The following is a 26133-nucleotide window of genomic DNA, read 5'->3' on the forward strand; positions in this document are numbered from 1 at the left end:
GAAAAATCCTGTGCATATAATTCTATTGTTAGAGTTTATAAACTGAGTCTTAACAAAGATATCAAAGCACTGACTTGAAGGAAGAAATGTAAGGAAAAGCCCTTTGCAGTCAACTGAAGTTAAACCAAGCTTTAAAGAGGACATCACTTGATACATGGTTTCTTTTTACTTACCTTAAGGATTAACTGTCTCAGCTCACCATCCTGTAAAAATGAAGGCTTATATTGGACTTCTGCATAAGAACTAGTAGAACCTGCAAAACAGCAAGTTATTTATAAATGTTATAAAAGAAACAAAATTTAATCATTTGTTTCCTTTATAAACAAAGCTGCTTTTTCATCAAATTCACATGTAGAACACGCACACAGTGCTTTCTAACCATAAAAAAATAGTTTTCTGCTTTCCATACTGGAATGTACAAATTCACTTTTCTTTTAATAAACAGGTCATTAAACAGTCATAACCTCATCTCAGGAATTCTAGACCTATGCTAAAGCAAATGTGTTTGGGATAACACCCAGAACACAAGACCAGATGTTTGCAAAAAATGAAGAACCCTGCGGAAAAAACAAGTAAAAAGGAAACAATTTTAGGTGGGGACTATTTTAATTAGATCTTAACTAGACTCAAGATTATGACTTCAGTTCAAAATGAAAGAGGAGCTTTGTAAGTTATGCAAGAACTCATGCATGTTACCAATGTGGTGTGACTTCTCTCTCTCAAAAAAGAAGTTTGTATTGAAGTATATTACTAGGATATTAATTTATAGAAGATTAAAATTTTCTGCCTTCATCTTTGAGATTTTTCAACACTACCCCTTATGCAGAAATAACCTTGAGATGTGACAGGCAATGTAAGTGCAAAAAGGAGTTGGTACTCAGCAGCAGCAATTCAGTTAACCAGGGCAAAACTGTAGAATACATTTAAGCCAGATCACATCCACAAGCATGGAGCTGTCAAACAACATTGGCCACGACAGGCTTACTCCTGAAAAAAGTGCCCTTATACCAGCAAGTGTTCAGCATCACTTGTTTTATGTCTCCTCAGAGATAGTACCTCTAACAGAGCTTTCCCCTAGAAGGCCTCTATTCTACCATGACTCTACTCCAAACCCCACTGTATCTTCCCTTCCCCAAACTGGATAATATTAAACAAACAAACCAAGAACAGCCAAAATAACTGTCCGTAACATCACCGATTTGATTTTGCATTGCTTCTGTGTAGAACCGCTTTGTTTTTCATTTTAGAATCTATCATTAGCTACATATCATTAAGAATATCACTTAAGTAATAAGGGAAGTGGTATTTAGGAGAACTAAAGACACTTCTACTACAAGCAAATGAGAGATTAAACATTTTTATAGTCCTAGGTTTGATAGATGTCTAACTTGATCTGAATCCTGCCTGCACCATCAAACATTGATTAACATACAAAAAAGGCTCCACCATCCTTGTATATACTAAGCTCTCTGCATGGAGCTGTGTGTGTTAAAATCCGTAAGCTTTCCCCTCTTTAAGTACTGTTCGATGGAGCAATTCCTTCAGTCAGCCCCTTTTTCCATGTTCCTCCAGCTGCCCAATGGCATGCCTGCCATGGCATACACTCTGGTTTCATTCATTCAGATTAGATTTCCATCTTTTTTGGCTAACTTTAGAGACAAGGGGTTGTTAAACTCTATGATGAATCTTGGCATGTGTTATAAACTCTTTCCATTTCATACCTAGTATTTCTCCTGCGGCATTTGCTTTTGAAGGCATTTAGACATGTCTAAACCTTTGGTGGATATCCAGCTTTCACATCCACACATTAGGTGGAAATAACATTTGAGTTGAAGATTAGCAGTTTGGTCTTTAACTAGTAGCTTTTTAATGACCAAATCTTTTTTCAGCTGTTGAATGCAGTTGCCACTTTGCTAATTCATGACTTTATTTCCTTCTAACTATCCCTTGGGATAAACGTTTTGAAAACAGCAGGCCTACATAGGCTGAGAAGATCTCTAAATCATTATTAATTTTTAACAAATCATGACGACTAGAGGAGTGCTAACACTGTACCTGTGTTCAAAAAGGGGAAGCGGGACGTCTTGGATAACTAACTGGACATCAATCCCAGGCAAAATAATGGAAAAGCTGATAAAGGATTAAAGGATGTGAATATAATTAACACCAGTCAGTGCAGCTGTACAGGAAATAAGTCTTGTCAAACAAACCTGATTTCATTGTTTGATGACACAAACTTGGTTGATTCAGATGTAGATGTATTTAGACTTTTGTAAGGCATCTGACCTCACAACATTCTAATTAAGAAACTAGCACTATACAATATCAATACATCATGTTAAATGGAAGAACTTGCTAACTGACAGATCTCAAATTAGTAGTCATCAATGGGGACTCAGTGTCAAATGGGAATGTTTCTAGTGGTGGTCTGTAGGGACCAGTTCTAGATCTGATGTTATTCAGTATTTTCATCAATGATCTAGAAGTAAATATAAAACCACTACTAATAAAAATTTACTTGACATAGACCACTGGAGTACCAAATAATGAGGAGGACAGAGTAACCATACAGACTGATCTGGATCACTTGGTGATCTGGGTCCATTCAAACAAAATGTGTTTCAATATAGCCAAATGCTGTAGTCTAGTTGAGGGTAAATGGAGGTAAACAGAGTTTACCCCCTTGACATTTGGGGAGTGGAGTTTAGATTAGTTTACCAATTTACTGATGACCCAATTGGGAAATTAAGGCAGGCACACCGGTAACACTGCACTTGGCCACAAGTGGATGTGCAGGGACAGCATGCACCTGTTACACAATCCTTGGATGTATGAACACGAGATTAGCGAGTAGGACCAGGGAAGTGAGTTTATCTCAATATACGGCACGAGTGAGAATGATACTGGAACACTGTACTTCTGGTATCCCCGCTTTAAAAAGATATATGGAAAATTGGAGAGAGTAAAGAAAAATGCCACAATAATGATCTGCGGACTGGAAAAAATGCCGTATAGTGAGTAATTTTAAAGAGCTCAATCTGTTTAGTTTATCAAAATGAAGACCAAGAGGTGACCGGACTGTAGAAAATGTCAGGTACTAAAGGGCCCTTTAATCTAGCAGAAAAAGGTATAACAAGAACCAGTGGCTGGAAATTAAAGCCAGAAAAATTCAAATTAGAAATAAGGCACTTGCTTGATCCCCATTGTCTAGAGGAAGAATACTATTGCTTTGGAGAGGATGCATCATAGGACAACAAATAACTGATTCTCTTGAATAAAGTCACAAGAACCAAAAGTTATAAGATTTTTATTGCAAAAGGAGGAAATTCTGATGTAACTGAGAAGCTTAAAAGTTGTTTTTTTTTTTACGCTAATAAGAGCTTCAAAATCTAGAAGACAAGGTAAAAATAAAACTAGGAGCAGCTAAGAGAATTTAAACAGAACTATTGTGTGTGTGTGTGTGTGTGTGTACAATGTTGTACCTTATAGATATAACTAATGTATCACTGACAACAAACAAAGTGCATGCAATAGTTCGATATACACGTAAAACTATGTTTGGGGAAGTCGACTAAGATACATGGTAATACAAATAACCAACAGCAAGGGACATGAGAGTAAGTAAATCTAAAGAGCAGACATGTTGACTCAGCTGACTTTTTGTTCCTAAACTTATGTTTCAAATGTAACTGCTTCTTTGCCACAGCGTTTCACTCTAGTCTTTGCTATCACATAAAAGTTTACATTTCGTCCTAAATAACTAAATGTAAGAACAACCTCTAAAATAAAGTGCAATATCTTCAAAATTCAATCTTTTGGTAAATATATTTAGTGAACCTGAGAGTTGAATTCTCTAAGTATAGATACAGAATAGCTAACAGTTATATAACTAAAGAAATTCTGTTGTGTAATTCCCATTAAAACAAGGAATTATAAGATCAGTTTTTAAATTACCTTTTAATGACTTGAAATGCTGCACAGCCATTCGTAATACTGTAAGTTTGTCTAATTTACGTGCCATAGGATTGCACTGAGGTATCATAGCAGATAATTCTTCTATCAAGTTATTCATTTTATCTCTTCTTCGTTTTTCTGTTTGACTATGAGCCTCCCTAAGAAGAAAAGTATTTTAAGCAAAGTTCAAAAGACATACATTTTTCACTAGATTTTCCCCTGTGCTATATACATCAACTTTATCAGGGGACAGATTGTATTGTGAGAAACACCATCATCCCGGAAGAACTTATGTACAATGCATATATTTGACAGCTAATCTGTCACCTGATTCGCCTGAAATATGCAGCAGCTGCTTATGGAAAATGTGATGTGAAATTGTGAAAATAAAACAAAAAAAACCAAAGTAGCATGAACTTGCTGAAAAGTGGTTGGAACAAAAGAGAAGTGGAGGCTTTATATAGTGTTTTGTCTCTGTTCTTTCCCATAATGCTGAATTTGATTTTACAGAAAACATTCCCCTCTATGCATACACCTGTGGCTGCACATTACTTTTAAGGACCAATTTTAAAGAAAATCTCTGGTTTTACAGAAAAGTTAACTTTGACTTTTCTTCCAAAGCAACCAATTTTTAAAAAATATCTGGATTAGTTATCCCACAATAGCGTTGTTTTTCCTATTTTCCTCTCAAATCTTTGCATTTGCTTCCATCCCATCCATCCCCAGACTAAAACTTTTTTTCTGACACCAGGTAGTCATACACACTGTTTGCCTTTTCCTCTGTGTCTCTACAACGGAAGACAGAGACTTAGCTCTCTAGCCATAACTTTACCATGGCACAGCTACACTGCTGAAGCGCTGCTAGCGCAGATGCTCTAAGCCTATGGGAGAGAGCTCTCCTGTCAACTGAATTACTCCAGCCCCCGAAAGCCTCACTAGCTACGTCAGGGGGAGAAGCTCTCCTGCTGACGTAGCACTGTCCACACCAGCGCTTTTGGTCGGTGTAACTTACATTGCTCAGGGGAGTGGCTTATTCACATCCCTGAGTGACACAACTTATACTGACGTAAACTGTAGTGTGCACGTAGCCTAACAGACAAACATTTGGGGGAAGTTCCCAGCTTAGTTGTACAACACCTGGAGAACCCAATGAACGGGTAGTTTATTGCAACTGGGATAGATGGATTCAGGGGAACTGTATCGTGCAGAATGCATTTCGCAGCTGCTAATGCACAAAAGTTTTATGATTTGCAGTCAGGAAAGGAGATTGAGGTCACAAACACGTTGCCCAAAGAAGCTTCTGGAAACCAACAGTGGGGGAATATAGTGTTGAACCAAGCCCTAAAATATTCCTCTTGTGAACTAAATGCATAACTTTACTTTTTTTGATTACTGAACAAAGTAATTCAAAACAAAATTAAGAACAAAAGGTGAAAATTAACAAAGGACAAGATTTTATATACAGGATTTTATATATATTCACTAATCACTGGGACACCTATTGAGAACTGAATTTTGTGTTTAACAAGTAAACCAAACAGCAAGGATAGTACATCACTAGAGACTTGTTGATTTAGTTTGACAATTACTGTTTAGATTTAAATTATCAGATAATAGTTTTGAGTAAATATAAAAGGATGTTTACTAATTATTGTATAATAATAAAGATTTTGGTAATATGAGATCACATTACAGGACTCTGCTATTAAACCTTTGCTGAGAAGAAAGGAATGACTAGCATTTTTTGTTTGTCAATGCCACAGTTTGCGGATTAGTGGATTGTGGATTAGAAACATTTGACTGTTACGTTACAAAGTTCTTCAAGTCACAGAGGAAAATTCTCCAATTTACACACGCCATGAATATATTACATTAACTAATATATACCTAGTAAAACCACGAGGTAAACATTTTCAAAGCCAATGATGGGATTTAGCTATACAACTTACACTGCAGTAAATGGAAAATTAAACCCCCAATCAACTTTGAAATTTCAACATGAGTTTAGAAAAAAGTTTAAGAAAATTGGAAACATTAAGTATTTGAAAACTTTGAACAAAACTATGAATTATGACTTTAGATTTTGGTAGAAAAATGTACTTTTCCAAATTACTATACCTGAAATATTTAATTTTTACATGTTCTCCATCTTCACTCCTAGAAAAACAGAATACATATTTACATAAATTCATATATTAAATGTTTATAAAAAACAGTACATTAATTCAAAAAGAAACATGAAATATTGCTTATTAGTGCACAAAGTTCTGTAAGTCTCAATTCTTTAGGAACCGTTCCACAACGCAAGACCAAAACATAATAAACTGCACTGAATTTAACTTTGAATGTTCACACAGTTTAAATATTATAGTCTAAAAATAATGGAACACACGATTGGTTTAGGCCCCACATTTGGTCTACCATAAAACCTGTAATTTGATGAGAAATGTTCCACAGATTTTTAACACTAATACTATTGCCAAGAAAAACAAACCAACCACAGTTTAGGATAGACATACAATATTTTGTACTTTGTTCAGTCAGCACATTTTTCTAAACATAGCAGTAACATTAGTGATACCAGTCTATAAAGATATAAATGAAACAAAGCTATATTGTCTTCTGTTGTGAGAAGCAAGGGGAAAATGGTAAACATTTGCTAATTGAATGAAGGTGGTCAGCACACAAACAATTCTGAAAAAAAGTATTTACAAGTGTAAGAATATACTGTAGCTGGTACACTGTCACTGATCTGAATAACCTGCCCCTAACTTCCAGTCCCCTCCCACCCCCAGCCTCATCTTCCCCATCAACCAGGAATCTTGTCCTAACCCATTCCTTACTCCTTGCAGGTCTGACTCTTTCCCCTCTTCCACACTGCCTGGTCCCAAAAGGAGGTCAGTGAGAGCACAGGAGGAAAGGCTCCCTGTCTCGTGCACAGACTCAGCACAGACTGCAGCAACCCAGAGCAGCAATTGCAGTGAAAGTCCTGCTCAGTCATGAGCTGGAGCATGATCAATGCAAATGAAATCTTCAGGGAAATTCAGCTCCCTTTCTGAGCACATACTCACAGTCAGTAGAACTGAAGAGCACCTCAAGAGATGATGATGTCCATCCTACGGTGCTGTGGCAGGACTACATATACCTAAGCCATTCCTGACAGATGTTTATCTAACCTGTTCTTAGAAGCCTCTCATAGAGGGGATTCCACAACCTCTCATGGAAGCCTATTCCAGTACTTAACTATCCTTTGATAGTTTTCCTGTTATCTAACTGTGACAGACCATACCCTTATGTTCACCACTTTTACAAAACCATGATGCATTTTGTACAAAGTATGCCTTGTGAGGTATCATTCAAAAATTCATAATCTACTGAACATTACTGTCCTGATAAAAATATGTGTAACACCAGTATGTAAAGTTATAAGATTTTACTGTATGGCATTGTTGAGAGATGCTCAGAGTTTAGAAAAACAATCCAAACCAGTTCCTCAGGGAAAAAAGTTTAGACAGCACCTCAGCCAGGTGTCAACATAATCAAGTGGACTATTACGCAGTGGAGCATCCATTCTTTGGGAGGAAAAAGAGTATGACCTAGAAATTTACATTTTGGCAATGGAACAGGAGTGGGTTCCTGTCCAAAACAGATTTGCTGTTGCCTGAACCCCAGCTGGATAGGATTCTCTCAAAGAAGATAAACGCTTTAAGAAGGGGGAACAGAGGACACATATCACCGCATCTTTACTCTTGCATCATCAACATTTGAAAGACAAAGGAAGCATCAGTGAACTACGGGACTGGTCCTTACTGAAGGAATTCAACCAGTAACAGCATGAGGTGAGAAAAACCTTTACTTTGAATTCATTTAGTTTCTAAGTTAGGTATTAATTTGCATTTTACCTTTTATTTCTTTGTATCCGATCCTGACTTTTATGCCTCATTATTTGTAATCACTAAAAATCTTTCTGTAATAAATAAACTTGTTGTTTTATCTAAACCAGCATGTGTTTGGATCCCGGTTCCCCTTTATCTTGGGTGCTGCCCCCTGGCAGTACACCCACTCTCTGGGTCTCCCCACCCATGGGAACCCCCAACCCTCTATCCCCACCTCGCCTCAGTCTATGGCTACTGCCAGTCACCACCATCTAGCCCCCGCTCACTGGGGCGGACTTCAGTGGACAAGCCATTCATCATTGGCAAAGTGGGGCTTGGACCTGCTGCCTTTGCCTACTCTGGGCTTCACCTTTGCAACCCCAATACCCTTCCAGGCCTTTAACAAGGCCTGAAGCCTGGGGGGTTTCCAGGCTGGAGCTCCCCAGCTCCTCCAGCCTTCCCCCAGTCCTGCTCCACTCTAGGTACCTTACTCAGCTCCCAAGCAGCCAGGCCCATCTCTCTCCACAGCTAGAGAGAGACTGCCTGAGCTCCTGGCCCATAGCCTTTTATAGGGCCAGTTGTGGCCTGATTGGGGCGTGGCTCCAGCTGAGGCTGCCTTCCCCATCAGCCTAGCCTTTGGCTCACTGCCACAGCCCTCTCCCAGGGCTGGCTGCAACCCTTTCAGGCCCAGAGCAGGTGACCACCACGCGACAGTATATTATTTCCTATTAATGAAATGATGGGCTTTTTGTGAGCTTGTACTGGACAGAAGGAAAGAACTTGTCAGTACAAAGACGCACACTTCTGGGAACAAGTCTGGGAATTTGCTGGTGTCACTCTACAATATAGTTCAAGAATGGATGGCTAGAAATGCTCATATCATTCAGCTTGGAGTGATTTTGCATGCTAGAAGCTGTGGGTGAACAGGCCAGGAGTAGTGGTTCTTACAGCAAAGCAGTGTGAAATGCACGCCCGGTTGCAGGGTTGAGAGGACGCAGCTGTTCAACTGGCCAGATTTGTACCCTGGGGAATGTCACCCTAGCCTAAATCTCTTTTGCAGCAGATCAAATAAATTAGTTCTTGTCTTACATTCAGTAGACATAAAGAACAATCAATGACTGGCCACTTCATAACAGCACTTAAGATACTTGAAGACGATTATCAGGTCCTCAACACGGTCTCCTCTTCTCATGACTACACCTGCCCAGTTTTTTTTTTTTTTTTTTTTTTTTTTTAACTTTTCATCATAGTTTTCAGATTTTCTAAACCTTTTATCATTTATGCTGCTCTCCTCTGGAATCTCTCCGATTTGTTCACCTCTATCTTAAAGTATTGGACACAGTATTCCAGCTGAGGCCTTGTGTAGTGTGGGACAATTACCTCCCATGTCTTACACACAACACTCCTGTTAATACACCCCTGAATATTAGCCTTTTTCGCAACTGCATCACATCGTTGGCTCATATTCCGTTTTGTCTACTATAATCCCCCCAGGTACTTTTCCGTAGTACGAATGCCCAGCCAGTTATTTCCCATTTTGTGGTTCTTCATTTGATTTTTATTCAAGTGTATTACTTTGCACTTGTCTTTACTGAATTTTGTATGGTTGATTCAGACCAATTCAGGATGCCCCCCAGCAACCCTTTTTTACCCACTCTTCTCCCCCGGGCAATGCATGGGGCAGGAACTTCCCCAACTCTCAGGAAAGCCAAGCGGGCTCTCTCCAACCATCCCTGGGATACAGCAAATGGTGCCATGGCCCACCTCCCTGGGATAACAGCCTTCTATTGCTAACTAATATTGTCCATTGCTGTAGCTCAAGCTGTCTTGCAGTGCTGAAACTTTAGGGTTCAAACCCTGCTGACAATGCATGATTTGGGCAGGCAGGAGAGGGTAGAAAGATGAGAGCAGTTTTAAAACCAAGTTCTCTGGTATACCTTTTTCTTTTTTTAAAAGACATCTTCAAAATTACATACAATAAAAGTAAGTGACCTTTCTACATAAATAAATCTCTTGAAACGTCAAACTTATTGTTCACATGCAACCTTAATTCTGCGTCAATGTGTTCAGGATAGTATATGATCATGTTATTAAAAACTATTTTTTTTAATAAGAACCTGCCTCATTAAGTGCAGTGGTCCAATAAATGAGGGGGGAGAATTAAGGTTGCCTGGTCAATCCAATCTGGAATTTCCTGACTTTTGAACACTTGATTTGCCAACTTAAATAAATATTTAATATCTTTTTGCACATAACTGACGTTTAATTTCTAAGGCATGATACATTTGAATTATAGTACACTGTACCAGAAATTTGGCTATACAAGCTGTCTAAACAAATTTTAGTCAATGAGGTCTGGTTGGCTCAGGGAATTGTCAATGACTAGATTCAGAGCACTTCAGAAACTCTAGATTCCTGGTTCAAATTAGTACACACAGTCATTATCTGTACAGGGCTTGAAAAATCTACTTTTCGTTGAGTCTGAAATTTCCCATGGAACAGTGGGATCCTATGCCATAAGTTCTGCAGGAGCTAAAGCTGTTAATTTTTCAGAAATGGATTTGTTTGGACTACTTATTTAAAAATCTTAAGAGGTGCAGGGAACAACTGAACATATCATGTGACAGTGGAAGTCAAATGTTTACATTCTGGACGCATATTGTAGTTTGTTGAGGTTCAGGAAAAGAAAGTGCTTTCACTGGTACAAATGCAGCATGGCGATTTTATTTTCATTTATTAACATGATGATTCTCAAGCTGTAGTCTGTGGACCAAAAGAAGACTAGAGAGCTTGCTGGTCCAATGTGCTGACTCTCTTCCTTTCTTCCAGCTGCTAAATAACATTCAAAATACACCTTAAGGTACAATACTTTCCTAACTGTTTTTCCATGTACGCAATTGCTGTAGCTGCCCCAGGGATGTTACGTGCTTGTGGATGGGAGAGGAGCAGTCCACAAGATAACCTCAGTATTAGACCATGCTCCACACTATGAAAGAGTTTGAGAACTCCAGCATCAAATCTTTCTAGGTTGCACTTCTGTCTAGATGCTTATGTGACTGCCTACCCACTTCACCATTACACCAACACCATATTTTGCAGTTCTAAGTTTAAGAGCTAATTAGCCAATCAACCAGACACTAAGTGATATTCTTGTTTGTATTTGTAATACCCCTCTGCTACAAGTTAGCATGCCTTTACTGAAAAAAGGAGGATAGAAAAAAGTTACGGTTTGAAATTCTAGCACCAGAGGTATATAACCAAAGGTCTGGGACCAGAAAATGCCATTACAGAAATCCACCTAAAATCAACTCAAGGGAGTCAGGACCCTGTCTGTCTACAGTTCTTGATCTCCCAGGATTTCCAAAGAATGGATGTGCAATACTGTTTTCCCTTTAAAATAAATGTAATGGGAAATTGCACAAATATATTACAAAGTCAAGCAAGAACAGATGCTTGCCTCCAACTGGTATTGTCTCATCATGATGTAGAGACAGAGTAGAAGCAGACCACTTACTGGTTATCAAAATCACTTCCTTTGCGCTTTTTTGGAAACTCAACTGAAAATGTGTTGAAAGAACAGGCAGTGGCAGGGTTGGTTATTGGATTCATAAGGGTGGAGACTGCAGAGGCAACACATTGACTCCCTTCCATCACAAGATTATCTGTAAATGAAAAAAAATTATAACAATAAACCAGAAGAGTATTATTTGCTCATTTTTATTTTTATTTTAAAAACAACTCTCCACCCAAAAGTACCTCATCCAGAGCTCTGGGCGTCTTCGACATACACTTAAATCCACAATACTAGAAGTGTGACAATATAAATTGTCAAATGAAGCAGCACTTCCCCTTTCCCCCAACCATAATAAAACTTCAACTAACCACCAGTCATTAGAACCAATAAAACTTAAAATGCATTCCCCATATGCATGATCCCACCGGCTACAATCCCATCCTGTAATATCTCAGACTTCCAAAAAATGCATGCTGATACAGATGAGCTTTTCAGAGTGAGCAGAAGATCAAAATATTGGGGCTTTTTCAAGCCAGGGACCAAGCACAAACAAAACCTTACAAGGATACACATATCGTATATAAAAGTCACTCTAAATTACTAACAAATTTCTACAGCTCTATACTTTAAAAAGCAGCTAGGTATGCTAAAAATATTTTGTACAAATGGAATCATAGAAATGTACGACTGGAAGGGATCTTGAGAAGTGATGAAGTCCAGCTCCCTGCACTGAGGTACAACCAAGTAAACCGAGACCATCCCTGACAGATGTTTGTCCAATCTGTTTTTAAAAACCTGCAATGATGGGGATTCCACAACCTCCCTTGGAAGCCCAGTCTAGTTTTTAATTATCCTTATAGTTAGAACACTTTTCTTAACAGCTAATCTAAATCTCCTTTGGTGCAAAATAATCCCATTACTTCTTGTCCTACCTTCAGCGGACATGGAAAACAATTGATCACAGTCCTCTTATAACAGCCCTTAACATATTTGAAGACTTATCAAGTCCCCACTCAGTCTTCTTTTCTCAAGACTAAACATGCCCAGTTCTTTCAACCTTTCCTCATAGGTCAGCTTTTCTAATCTTTCATCATTTTTGTTCTCTCCTCTGGATTCTGCCCAATTTAACCACATCCTTCCTAGAGTCTGGTACCCAGAATTGTACAAAGTACTCCAGCTGGGGACTCATGAGTGATGAGTACAGGACAATTACCTCCCATGTCTTACATACAACACTCCTGTTAATACACTCCAGATTGCTATTAGCCTTTCCCACAGCTGCATCGCATTGTTGACTCATGTTCAATTTGTGATCTACTATTCCCGCCCCAGATCCTTTTCAGCAATATTACCAGCTATCCAATTATTCCCCATGTTGTGGTTGTGCGTTGATTTTTCCTTTCTAAGCAAAGTACTTTGAATTTGTCTTTATTGAATTTCATCTTGTTGATTTGAGACCAATTCTCCAATTTATCAAGGACATTTTGAATTCTAATCCTGTCCTTCAAAGTGCTTTCAACCCTTCTCCACTTGGTGTCATCCACAAAATTTATAAGCATTCTTCCCATTCCATTATAGCACTGGACCCTTGTGCAACCCTACTAGAAATGCCCTCCCAGTTTAACAGTTAACCACTAGTATCTTTGCTTTGAACATGGCTTTTCAATCAGTTGTGCACTCACCTTATAGTAATTTCATCTAGACTGCATCTCCCTAGCTTGCTTATGAGAATGGTATGTGGGACTGCATCAAAATCCTTACTAAAAATCAAGATACATCATGTCTACTGCTTCCCCTTATCCACCAACCCAGTAACACCATCAGTGAAGGAAATTAGGCTTGTTTGGCATGATTTTTGTTTGAAAAATCCATGCTGGCTATTCTTTATAACTTTATTGTCCTTTAGATGCTTACAAATTCATAGATACTAAGGTCAGAAGGGATCATTATGATCATCTAATCCGACCTCCTGCACAACGCAGGCCACAGAATCTCACCCACCCACTCCTGTGAAAAACCTCTCACCTATGTCTGAGCTATTGAAGTCCTCAAATCGTGGTTTAAAGACTTCAAGGAACAGAAAATCCTCCAGCAAGTGACCCGTGCCCCACGCTACAGAAGAAGGAGTCCTCTAGATGCTTACAAATTGATTGTTTAATGATTTGTTCTAGTATCTTTTCAAGTATTGAAGTTAGGCTGACTGGTCTATAATTCTCCAGGTCCTCTGTTCCCCTTTTAAAGATAGGTACTATGTTTTCTCTTCTGCAGTCCTCTGGGTCCTCACCCATCCTCCATGAGTTCATGAAGGTAATTACTAATGGTTCCAAGCTTGCTTCAGCTAGTTCTTTAAGTATCCCAGATGAATTTCATCAGGTCCTGCTGACTTGACTACCTCTAACTTCTCTAAATATTCTTTAACCTGTTCTTTTCCAATTTTGACCTATGTCCCTTTCCCCCTGTTAATATTGTGTTGAGTATCTGGTTACCATTAACCTTTTTAGTGAAGACTGAAGCAAAATAGGCATTAAACACTTCAGCCTTTCTGATGGGATCAGTTAGTAAGTGATTTACTACCATTTTCAAATCAAGCAAGAAAAGTTACACATGTGTATGTATGTACCTGGAATTCTTCAAGATGTGTTGGCCAGACATACTCCATTTAAGGTATGTGTGATGGGTTGGATCACAGAGACCCCCTTGGGACTGTCACCTGACGTGCTGAGACTACGTCTGAGCCCGTTTTCCCTGCCAGCTTGGGACTTCAGAACCCTGCTTTGTTGAGCCAGACTCACTAGCCTGCTGCAAACGCAGACCCAGGTCTGAACTACGTCCCCAAAGCTGCAGACTTAACTGAAAACAGCTTAAGAAGTGGTCCTGTCTCCAAAACCTAGTTCCCAATGGGATCCAAACCCCAAATAAATCCATTTTACTCTATATAAAGCTTATACAGGGTAAACTCAAATTGTTGGCCCGCTGTAACACAGACAGAGAGATATGCACAGCTGTTTCCCCTCCTCCCCCGGTATTAATACATACTCTGGGTTAATTAATAAGTAAAAAAAAAGTGATTTTATTAAATACAAAAAGTAGGATTTAAGTGGTTCCAAGTAATAACAGACAGAACAAAGTAAGTTACCAAGCAAAATAAAACAAAACATGCAAGTCTAAGCCCAAAATACCAAGAAACCAATTACAAATAAAATCTCACTCTCAGAGATGTTCCAATAAGCTTCTTTCACATACTAGACTCCTTCCTAGTCTGGGCCCAATCCTTTCCCCGATACAGTTCTTGTTAGCTCCAGCAGTAACTAGGGGATTTCTCATGACTGGAACCTCCTTTGCTCTTTTATAGCTTTGGCACAAGGCGGGAGTCTTTTCTCTCTCTGGGACCCCACTCCCGCTTCTAAATGGAAAAGCACCAGGTTTAAGATGGATTTCTGTACCAGGTGACATGGTCACATGTCCTGTGAGGCCCCAAGCCTTCATTCTTCCCGGCCTGACTCACAGGAAGGCTTGCAAGTAAACAGAGCCATCTACAGTCAGTTGTCCTAGTTAATGGGAGCCATCAAGATTCCAAACCACCATTAATGGCCCACACTTTGCATAATTACAATAGGACCTCAGAGTTATATTTCATATTTCTAGTTTCAGATACAAGAATGAACACCCTCAATAGATTATAAGCTTTGTAATGATATCTTACAAGAAACCTTTTACATGAAGTATATTCCAGTTACATTATATTCACACTTATTAGCATATTTTCATAAAATCAGATGGAGTGCAACATCACAGTATGCATGTGCCCAAGACTGGAGTCTTTTGGCCAGCAGTGTCCACTGTGCCCACAAATGTGCCCTAGAATTCAGTGCCCCATAATGAAGGCATAAAAGGGCAGAGCAGGAGAAATGCCACCATTTCCTCTCCACAGCAAAATCCAGGTGACATGGGACTAAAAGGGATAGAGGATGAGTCATGGAATATGTAATATGGCCAATGCATCTTTAAGAACTCCAGTTACTGCAAAGGCAAGAAACTTCCTTTCTGATTCAAATGCTTGTTCTTTGGCTACTTGACTAGTTAAGGTGACTCCCAATGTAATAGAGATTGCAATTCAGATTCTTAGGACAACAGAGATTGTAACATAGCCTTTCCAAACACAGCATCTGGTCTGAAAGCTTCAATGCTAGTGCATTGCTTTGTAAATGTGTGAACAGATTCCCAGCTGTCTGCTTCGCACACGTCCACAAAAGGAAAACAATTTCAAAGATGCAGCAGAGGCTGCCTAATTTCAGGTAAAATGAGCTCTGAGAGATAAAGGAGGACCCACTTTAGCCACTTCATAACAGGATCTCACACAGATCTCCATCCAAGATCATCGCTAGATAAGTTGGTTTCCCCTTCATCTTTTCTGCTATTGAAACAAAATCTTGATGTGAAGCTAAAACATGTCCTCTATGAATAAATGCTAATGCACATCTGACAGGAAATGGAGCTTAGCCTCTGTCTTAGAAGCACGTGATTTAGGGAAAATATAAGCAGATGAATCTGTTGGTTCAAATGGAAGTCTGACAACTTTTGATAGAAATTAGGCTGACGCCTATCAGACACTTTGTTCAGAAAGAACATGGCATATTATCAGGACCCCACCCTTCTTGCAGAGATAACTGCAACTAAAACTGCCATTTTCATAGGGAGAGAGATGTAACTATATGCACATTGCCATTGGTTCGAAAGGCAGGACCATCGGTGAGGACAGAACTAAAGTTAAGATTTCACACAAAGATTCCCACACTTATGGGTGGAAACGTCTTAGCAAGACCCTTCAAACACTTTACAACAATGTGACCAGCTATTGGAGGGTGATATATGCATTTTCAAACAGCCCTAATTATGATACACTCCTTAATTACATGAGAACATGTTATTTTGCTACAGGATCCCTGCTAATTTAAAGCACAAGATGGATTACAAGAGGGCAGAAATAAGATTGCAAAGGCAACTGTAAATCTAGCATTTCCTAACATTTGAGTTCTTCACTTTGCAATCTCAAAAATGTATGTTTGACATAGCTGGGATTTTTTGTTATTTTTTGCATTTGTGTGTATTATTTGTATATGATATAGAGGAAAATTCACTTGACTTTTTTGCTTTCATTTATAGCAGAGAAGGCTATAAGAATTTTTTCTACCTTTTATCCTAATTATTAAAATTTCAGTATTAGTATGTGATGACTTAATATAAAATATTTGGGTGCATTTGCATTTAATCAGTCCCTGAACATTTATTTTTAGCACTGCCCATTTTGTTAGGTTGTATCAATGTCCAGTCAATACGACTCAAGGACAACACTTCAGTAATGGGTAGTTACATGGGATACTGTGAGAAACACTTTCTACACTGAAGAGGCTCCTTCTATTGAAAATCCAGAAAAAAAAAACCACCCTAAAATTCAAATTCTGTTAAGCAACCAAGATTAATTTTTTTTATGGAAAACATGTAAAAAGTAATATATTGAAGAACCTATTTTTGTTTAAGAAACAATTACTCTACATGCTGCATACTGCAAGTAAGAACTGAAGATCTTTATTACAAATAGATTTAAAACATACTGCAGCATCTTAGAATAAATAAAGTTGGATTAGAAACAAAATACTTTTGGTTAATGTCACAAGAAATGAAATTGCCACAGAATGGGCCCATTACCTTACTCTATCCCTACATTTTTTCTGAAAACTTTACCAAGCATAAGATAAAAAGATATCAAAGCTCAAGTTTAAAAGTCATAATTTACTCACAGTGATATATGCAACATGTGAAACAGCAGTAGTTGTAGGTAATTAAGTCTGTGCAAGTTTGAGGTTACACTACATCAACCACTTACAAAGTCACACCGAGTCATACTATTTAAGCCAAAGATCTGTCCAAATGATGCCTTAGACTATGAAGAGAGTATCTTTTCCTTGAGTTTATAACTACAACAACCTGCTGTAGGCTGAAACAAATTACATATCGCAGCCTTGGAAAGTTTAGGACATAAAAAAATCATTATTAAACAAAGGGAACATTTTGGCATCTTCAGATTTGTATTATTCAATTAAAAGATAGACAGCTTAATTTTAAGACTGTAGAGCCAGATTTTCAGTACATGAGGTACACAAATTAGATGCGTAAGCAGGTACACAACTGCAGTAAACGCATACACAAATTAAACATATAATTTCTGTACCTACTGTCTGAAAAGGGAGCTTTTAATTTTGTATACTTTTAAAAAAAAAGACACCATTAATTTAAAAGTCGAAAATTACTTTTACAAACATAAAATACTACTGGATTTTTTTTTAAATTTAACACCACTTGAATTAATTGCGTTGAATGAAGTAGGAATTATGTATTTGTGCCAGTACAGGCCAGGGAACCAGGTTCATCTAGCAATGATAGCAGATCAATCAAGGAAGGTAGGTGAACAAACTGAAATCCACGATTTGTCCTTTCAGAGACTTACTTCTGTAATTGCATATGTTCTCAAATTGCCTTTGCTTAAAAGGAATTTTCTTTCCACTCCTTATGGCATAAATATTTCCAATCAACCTAAGAAAGTTACTAACCTCCCGCATTCATCTTTCATTTCTATCTACCTTACTTTCTTTATGATTCACTGTAACTGATATGCTGTTACACTTCTTCTCTGACGGACTTATAAAAACACTACCTAGCTGGTGCTGGTGAAGATTTCATTACTAAAGGAGCTTTCTTTTGGCAATCTGTAGTTTTAACCTGTCACTACAGGGTTTGACTCAAGATTAAGAAAACGGGGAACTGAGGGACAAGCGGGAGCCGCAATCGGCTGAACCTGCGGACGCGGCAGGTAAACAAACCGGCCCGGCCCACCTCTGAACAAGCGCCGTCCCAAGTTTAGGAACACTGACCTAGGTAATGGACTCATATAACTGTAACAAAGTAGGTACATTTAAATTCTGCCAATAGCTTTTTTCATATTCTATAGACAGGGGCACACACTGGAAATTTCTCACCCTGGTGCAATTACTCCCTCCTTTGCACAACTATGGCTGTTATTAAAGTTGTGTCAGCATTTCATTCTTATAATTTAGAAATGAAAACGCATTTTAATGCTAATCCTCTTTTTGGGGATAGGAGGTGGGAAGGGAAATTACTCAGAACTCTCATGCTTGTTCTTAGCCCAGAGGTGAATTTTTGTTGGGGTATGCTTGAAGAAAATTCTATTAGCAGTTTGAGTTGTCAGAGCATAAAAATGGTGGTTTTTTCATGCTTTAAGAAAACTATTCAGATACTTTTTATGCTCAAATTAATCCAGAATATTTTAGTAGCTCAGACCTGGCATATTCCAAGATTTCAGCAAAGAAAACAAGCTTTGACAAGTTTGAAAAAGTCTGAGTAAGAAGTAAGTTAGAAATGAACGTAATAAGAGATAGGACAGTTCTTTACCAATGAAATGGCCCAATCTTGTAAATCCTTACAAGTCCCATTGACTTCAGGGTTTTCATATTGTGGCCTGGAACATGCACAGAGTGCAGTCACACAGCAACAACTCACCTAAACACCCACAAACAGAAAATAACCACAGTTGGTTTAAATTTTCAAAAACAGCAAATGATCATGGTTGCCCAACTTGAGACTCAAGTCAAGGTGCCTAACTGGCCCTTTTAAGGCCACCCAAAACTTAAAGCACTCAAAATCAATAGTTACTTCTGAAGACTTAAGACAACTCTGTTTATCTAAATCATTAGGCACATGCATATAGGATCACAAGTTAGATTATTCAAATAATTGTGCCCCATTTGATAGGTTGTTTAAATTTTGTTTCTTTTTAATAAAAGGATTAGTTTTCTAAAATTATTGTAATGAATAATTACTGCCGAGATACATGCAAGAATGAGGAAATTACATCTGTTCAACATATATAGGCATTATTACTCTACTCAGTGGAGCAGAACGTTACACACAGTATTGTGTGGGGAGTCAAGTTACAGTTGCTATGACAGCTTTCATTTTGAAGCTCCTAAATTGTGTACACCAAAAAATTTCAGCAACAATGTTCCATTAACAAGGGTGTGTGTGTGTGCGCACATTAACTATCCTTTGTTCAGAGTTTTAAAATTTAACATAAAAAGATTTCAGATTATTCACACTGATGTTTAGCATTCAGATCACAGCAGAGAACAAAATTTCAAAGTTCTGTCAGTGTTTTAAAGAGATTCAATAGCAAAAGTAGTAGATGCATACTGACCTAAATTAATTTTTTTCACTTTTTGTACTACAACTCACACACGAACAGAAAACCCACCACACATAATGGGGAGCAAGAAACCGAGACTTAGTACTGAACACATTACAAGCATGGACAGTAAATAGATGATAAACTCTTAACAGGTTAAACCAAAATCATCAATAATTACTAGTACAGACAATTTTAAGTACTTGATATTTCCTCAACAAAAAATTCATAGAGCTATCACTGTTTTGAATAAGCAGTAGTCAAAACCCAGTGATTTTATCAAATAAACCAGACACGTTGAACTCTGGGGTACAGATGTGGGGACCCGCATGAAAGACCCCCTAAGCTTATTTCTACCAGCTTAGGTTAAAACTTTCCCAAGACACAAAATTCCCTGTATCTGGGATTCAGTATGCTGCCACCACCAAGAGATTTAACAAAGAATCAGGGAAGAGACCACTTGGAGATGTCTTCCCCCAAAATACCCCCCCCCAAGCCTTAACCCCCTTTCCCGGGGAGGCTTGAGAATAAACAAGATGAGCACAGACCAGCCTTGAGTTTTTAGGACACTAAAACCCCAGTCAGATTCTCAAAAAACAGAACTTTATTAGAAGAACAAAAAAAAATAAAAGAAACACTAAGATTAGAATGGAAGATAATCTCACAGGCAGTCAGATTCAAAACATAGAGAATCCCTCTAGGCAAAACCTTAAATTACAAAAAGACACAAAAACAGGGCTACACATTCCCTCCAGCACCACGAATTTCAGAAGCCAAAAAAAAAAAAAACACAAAAGAAAATCTAACGTATTTTCTAGCTAGATTACTTACTAACTCTATAGGAGTTGGATTGCTTGCTTTCTTGATCTGTCCCTGGCAGAGGCATCACACAGACAGACAGACAAAACCTTCCCCCCAGCCCAGATTTGAAAGTATCTTGTCCCCGTACTGGTCATTTTGGTCAGGTGCCAGCCAGGTTACTTGAGCTTCTTAACCCTTTACAGGTAAGAAGATTTTGCCTCTGGCTAGGAGGGAATTTTCTAGCACTGTATACAGAAAGGTGGTTACCCTTCCCTTTATATTTATGACACATGTATTTAGTAAACAGATTTGAACTACGTATATGGGTTTGGCCCAGTAGGGTGTATGTATACTTAAATATGAATGTAATTAGCTACAGAGAACATTCTATGCCAGTGCTTTAAAATCTTCACTGCCTCCTTAGTCACTTTCAGGTGCAACTCAGGGAAATCTACAAAGTACTGTAGCTTGGATCCAAACTGAGAAAACACCAGTTGCCGCACATCCTGTTAGGAGAATTGATGTTAGCTGTTCTCTCGTGAGTCCTACATTCCAATGACTGTGGGCAAAATCCTGACTCTTCAGAAGTCAATGGCAAAACTCCTGGACCTATTGAAATCAACAGAATTTCAACCAGGAGTTTTCAGTGGTATACCTTGGCTCTTGGTTTTCCTCAATGGTACTGAAGAGCCCATCTGTTTATTGGGGGGTTTGCACGACGATATATTACTACTTCTAGTTAAAACACAAACCCACAGGGAGCTAATGTCAATAATCTAATTTTAGTTTTTTCTTAATTCATACAAGTGCACTAATAATAATAATGTGAAAGGGTAAACTTAAAAGTAAGTATTAATCAAGAGATTGGTCTGGACCTATTTCAATCTTTAGAATAAAAATTTTAGAGTCTTTCACACAAGTTAAGCTATTTATAACTTAACATTAAAAGTAAGAAACTACTAATACAGTAATTGGTCTACCAGCTCTTAAAGAACCAACGCGAACAAGTATCAGCAATCTGATAGTGGAAATTGACAAGAGTAAGAAATATAAATTACTATAAAATATGTGACCCTATGGTACATTTTCCTTCCTATGGGCGCTTCTCCAGGGGAAGGGGAAAAAAAAAAAAAGCTATGCAAATCCAGTGTTTTGGGGGAGGGATGTTTTGGTTTGTTTGTTTGTTTGTGGTTTGCTTCTATTTCCTCCTTTCCTTACAAAACATATACAGTGCGGATCAAATACATTTTCCCCTTTTGAACTGATTTTCATGGAAGCTAAAAGATAAAAAAATAAACCTCACATGCTATAAAAACAAATATCACTGTTTCACACCCATTTAAACAACCAAATGCTGTCTAGCTTCCATAAACCAAGAGACAAAAACTGTCAGGAAAAAAAATAATGACCTATTTTTAGGCGACTAGAATGAACACACACACATGAAAGAAAACCCGAACACCAAAAGGCTTAGTAGTAACTAAGCAAAGTAAAAGTGACAGTTGAAGCAGGAATTCACTCTCTCTTCTGTGCCTCACAGCCAGGTACAAAGCATCTATTTCTTTCCTCAGATTGAAATCATGGAAGGGACAATATATACATTTTAAAGGAGAAAAAGCCCAAACTGCTGCTAATTTTGAACCTCGCTCAGGTCCAGAGGGTTATGGTTAAGAACAAAGATCAAACCTAAGTATATTCACACACAACAGACACACCACACTTAAGATGATGGATTAAACTAGTACACATCAGAAAGCCGATACCTAACAGACATATTACACACAAACTTTTGTATAAAGCAAAGCCTTATCAATCATCTACTAAATAAAACAAAAACAGTGCATTACAGACCAGAGAAAAAAAGTATTTAGCCCAATTCATCCAAGTGCAGACATATGTCTACAACAGTGATAAAAAAACAGATTAGTATGTGACTATTTAATATAGGATCTATGTGTGGGTGTACATAATGAATAACAAAACAGGTTATTTTTTGCAGATGCTTCCCCATTTAAGACTTTAATAATACTGCATGGGCAAGTGAGCTGGTGTAGCTCAGTGGTTTGAGCATTGGCCTGCTAAACCCAGGGTTGTGAGCTCAATCCTTGAGGGGGTCATTTGGGACCTGGGGCAAAAATTGGGGATTGGTCCTGCTTTGAGCAGGGGGTTGGACTAGATGACCTCCTGAGGTCCCTTCCAACCCTGATATTCTATGATTCTATGACTCTGCTCTGAGCCAGAGAATGGGTATTTAGCCTGGGAAAAAAGCATGTCCATGAACATAATGGAAGGGGGATGCACTACCATGAATTCAAGAAAGGCGGTGTGAAATTGGGATAGTATATTGGGAATGTCACACACGTAGATGGGGCACAACACAGACACCCAGGAAAAAAGAAAGACACACTGCGTATGTGTGTATTCATATCCCGTGATACAGAAATACGCCCGGGATACAACGCAGACGCACACACAGGAACAAACCCAGGATAACACACACACAGGCGGGTTTCAGAGTAGCCGCCGTGTCAGTCTCTATCCGACAAAAAGAACAGGAGGGCTTGTGGCACCTGGGGGACTCACCCATTTATTTGAGCGTACGCGTTCGTGAGCGACAGCGCACTTCAGACAGAGAATGTGTGTACGCGCGCACACACCACCCAGGATAACGCACAATGGGTGTATGTAGATGTACACACACACACACACCCGGGATACAAAATGCACGCTCGGGAATGGACGAGGACGAGGCAGGAGCTCCCTAGCCCCGCACGGGGTACAGGGCAGCCTCGGTCGGTCGGTCTGTGGTCAGCCCCAGCCCCAGCCCCAGCCCCCGCCCCTGACCTGCCGGCGCCGCTCTCTGCTGCTGCTGCTGCTCCTCCTCCTCCTCGGCCCCCGCCTCGGCCATGGCGAACGCCCCCGGCCGCAGCGGCACAGAGCGGGCGAGGCGAGCCGTTGGCGCGAGCCCCGCCGTGGGCCCGTCCGAGCCCCGGCTCTCAGCACCGCCCCCTCCGCCGCGCGCCTCTCGCGAGATCCCCGTCAGAGCGGGCGGGGGAAGTTGCCGGTGCCGGTGCCGGCTCCTGGGCCTCGCGGCGGGGCGCGAGGTTTCCTGGCGGGAGCCCGCAGCGCAGCCCGGCCGCTAGGGAGCCCCCCCGCACGTGGCTCAGCCACGGGGCTGCAGACAGCACGTTATCCTCGTGCCCCTTCTGCCTGCAGCGGCTGGCCGGGCTGGGGGTCGCAGCCTGTTGCTGCCAGGTCCAGCGCGTGTAGCCAAGTAACGTCCAGTACCACAAACCCTGAGACAGGGCCTCAGGGCGCTTGGTTGCCCCGTGCTGCACTTGGGGGCCATGATGACAAGACCAGCCCCATGCCTACAAAAGTCTTGAGTGAGGCCTCCCACACTCCCTGCCAAATCATGACCTTTTAATTCGTGGGGGTCTTTTTATTTACCTTCTGTTTTTTTAAGCGTAGGAGTGGTTTGCTCCAGTCACATGTTCAAGCCTTCCTCCATAAATATGAGGCCCAGAAACTTACAAAAAGAAAAGGGTGAGATTCTCACATATTCACATGACTCCTGGAGCTGGGGCTTTAACACACACCAAATATTGTGAGACTTGCAATACAAATGGTGAGCATTGAGAAAATTGACACAAATGATTTGGATCCATCAAGTTTGGGAACTTGAATTTGGCCAGAAAAGACAGATTTCAGAAGTGGCAGAAGCAGAAAATATCTGGGTCTAGTTCAAACGCATGCTGTTGGGCAGGGCATGGTGACTAGGAGTCAAGTCTGTTGTTTGCTTTGTGACCCTGGGTAAGTCACTATCGTTACTCTGCCTCAGTTTTCCTAGTTGTAAAATGGTGATAATGATACTGTATAAAGTGCTTCACGATCTAAGGATGAAATGGACCTGGATCCTGTGAAGTACTGAACATCCTTAATGCTCACTAAAATCACTGGGAATTGGGGAAATTCCACAACTTATCCGAATAGACTCTCACTCAAGCTTCCTTGGCTGTGCAACTTCTTGCACTGAGGTTGTTTGCACTTCTACCTATTATTCACACCAGAGGCAATTTACAGGTGTCAGCTCAGCTGGTGTCACCCAGCACGCCTTTCTCAGAAATATGGCTGGAGTCCAAAGATTCATGTTCAAATCACAATACCACACTCTCTCCTTGTATGGAGTTTTGCACTAAGTACTCAACACTGTTCATTTTTGTGGTTTCACATGAACAGTCTAGAAAAAGACTATGACAACTTTCTTAGTGAAAATCACATGCTAAAGATGTGTAATTGTTTCCTCCTCTTCATTTCTGTTTGAATTCATGCTGGTCAGCCTTCCAATCACTTTAGCTGTGGGGAGTCTGAGACCTTTTGTTCCACTCACAGGAGAGAGGTAGAGAGAGTGAGTCTTTTTGCTGCATTAGATGGAAGAGTAGCTGTAACTGCTCCCTAGGTCACGTGTACCTGGAGCTTTCATTGCATAAAACCCTCATAGACTCTGTATTCTGTCAGGAAGTGAGAGCAGGGTTCCCTGGAAAACGGTTGTGTGAAAACTTCTGGTGCTAGACCCTCCTTACAACTTAAGCCCTACTTTAACGCCCGATCCTCCAAACGCTCATATGCATAACTGCATATAGAATTGGACCCTAAGCAGTCAAACCAAGATGTAAGTGGTGAAGATGGCCTTGTATGGGCCTCAGTCCTAGGATGAAATGTGCACATTATGTCAATGTCTGCTGTGTGGATTCATAAAGTATTTTACCATATCCAGTAACAAACACATTTCACATGTGAAAACTCTAGCCAGTACCATTCAAAATTTTTAAAAGTAACCTTATTTCTCTTATTCATCGTAAAGACTTATCAGACTTTTACAAATGGGTTTTGCTTCATGCAGAATGCCAGCATCAGGTGTTGTTCCAACAATTAGATTCACATTAACATTATGAAGTTTTGCACAGGAATATTGTCTTTCCCCAACTTCAGCCTTATGTGAAAGAATTAATGAGTACAGGGCAACTAATATAATAATTACGCTTTCATGCAACTATCATACACCACCAATTCATTGTGTGTTAAATCTGAAACAAAAATATAAGTAATTGCCAATCAATTTATAGTGTTATTAGCTAGGTCTTTGCCCTTTAAAAATAAAAGTGACAATAATTAATTCCATCAGGCAATTTAAAATCTGCTCTTTTGGACAGATCCTCTCAATTATTATTTTTCATTTGTATTTCAGTAGCACATAGATGCACCAGCTGAAATTGGGACCCATTGTTAGTCTCTAAGGTGCCACAAGTACTCCTTTTCTTTTTACATACACATAGTAATTGGAGAAACCATAGAAACATAGGAGTGGAAGGGACCTCAAGAGGCCATCTAATAGATTCCCCCTGTGCTGAGGCAGTTCTTACTCTGAAAAGTTTACAAGCTAAGTGAACAAGACTAACAAAACATAGGAGAAAAAGCATGGGAGGGGGCTGAGGCACAGAGAGATTAAGTGATTTGTCAAAGGTCATACAAGAAGTCTGGCAAAACCAGGAATTAAACCCAGATAACGCCAGTCTCAGTCCACTGTCTTAATTATATCACTGTACTTCAGCTACTTGCAGGTATGTATATGGAGCTTTTGGAACTGAAATAACTGTGTGATTAGTGCACCTTCAAGGTCTGGAATATTCCAAGCTGGCAGAGTTTCAGAGAGTGGGCAATCAGTTGTACCT

The 26133-nt window shown here is 39.5% G+C and overlaps 1 protein-coding gene across 1 annotated transcript in view; it reads right to left on the bottom strand.

Moving 5' to 3' along the window:
* Window positions 1–23436, bottom strand: part of BMAL2 (basic helix-loop-helix ARNT like 2) — a 62006-nt gene extending 38570 nt beyond the window's left edge. The window contains exons 1-5 of the mRNA XM_073317364.1: window positions 23246–23436; window positions 11344–11491; window positions 6073–6111; window positions 3955–4112; window positions 174–253 (exon numbers count right to left, since the gene is read on the bottom strand). Of these exons, the coding sequence (XP_073173465.1) occupies window positions 174–253; window positions 3955–4112; window positions 6073–6111; window positions 11344–11491; window positions 23246–23309 (489 nt within the window). The 5' untranslated portion in view covers window positions 23310–23436. The remainder of the gene's footprint in view (window positions 1–173; window positions 254–3954; window positions 4113–6072; window positions 6112–11343; window positions 11492–23245) is intronic.
* Window positions 23437–26133: the final 2697 nt, after the last annotated feature.

This window comes from Lepidochelys kempii, chromosome 1, assembly GCF_965140265.1.
Source record: "Lepidochelys kempii isolate rLepKem1 chromosome 1, rLepKem1.hap2, whole genome shotgun sequence".
NCBI lineage: Eukaryota > Metazoa > Chordata > Testudines > Cheloniidae > Lepidochelys > Lepidochelys kempii.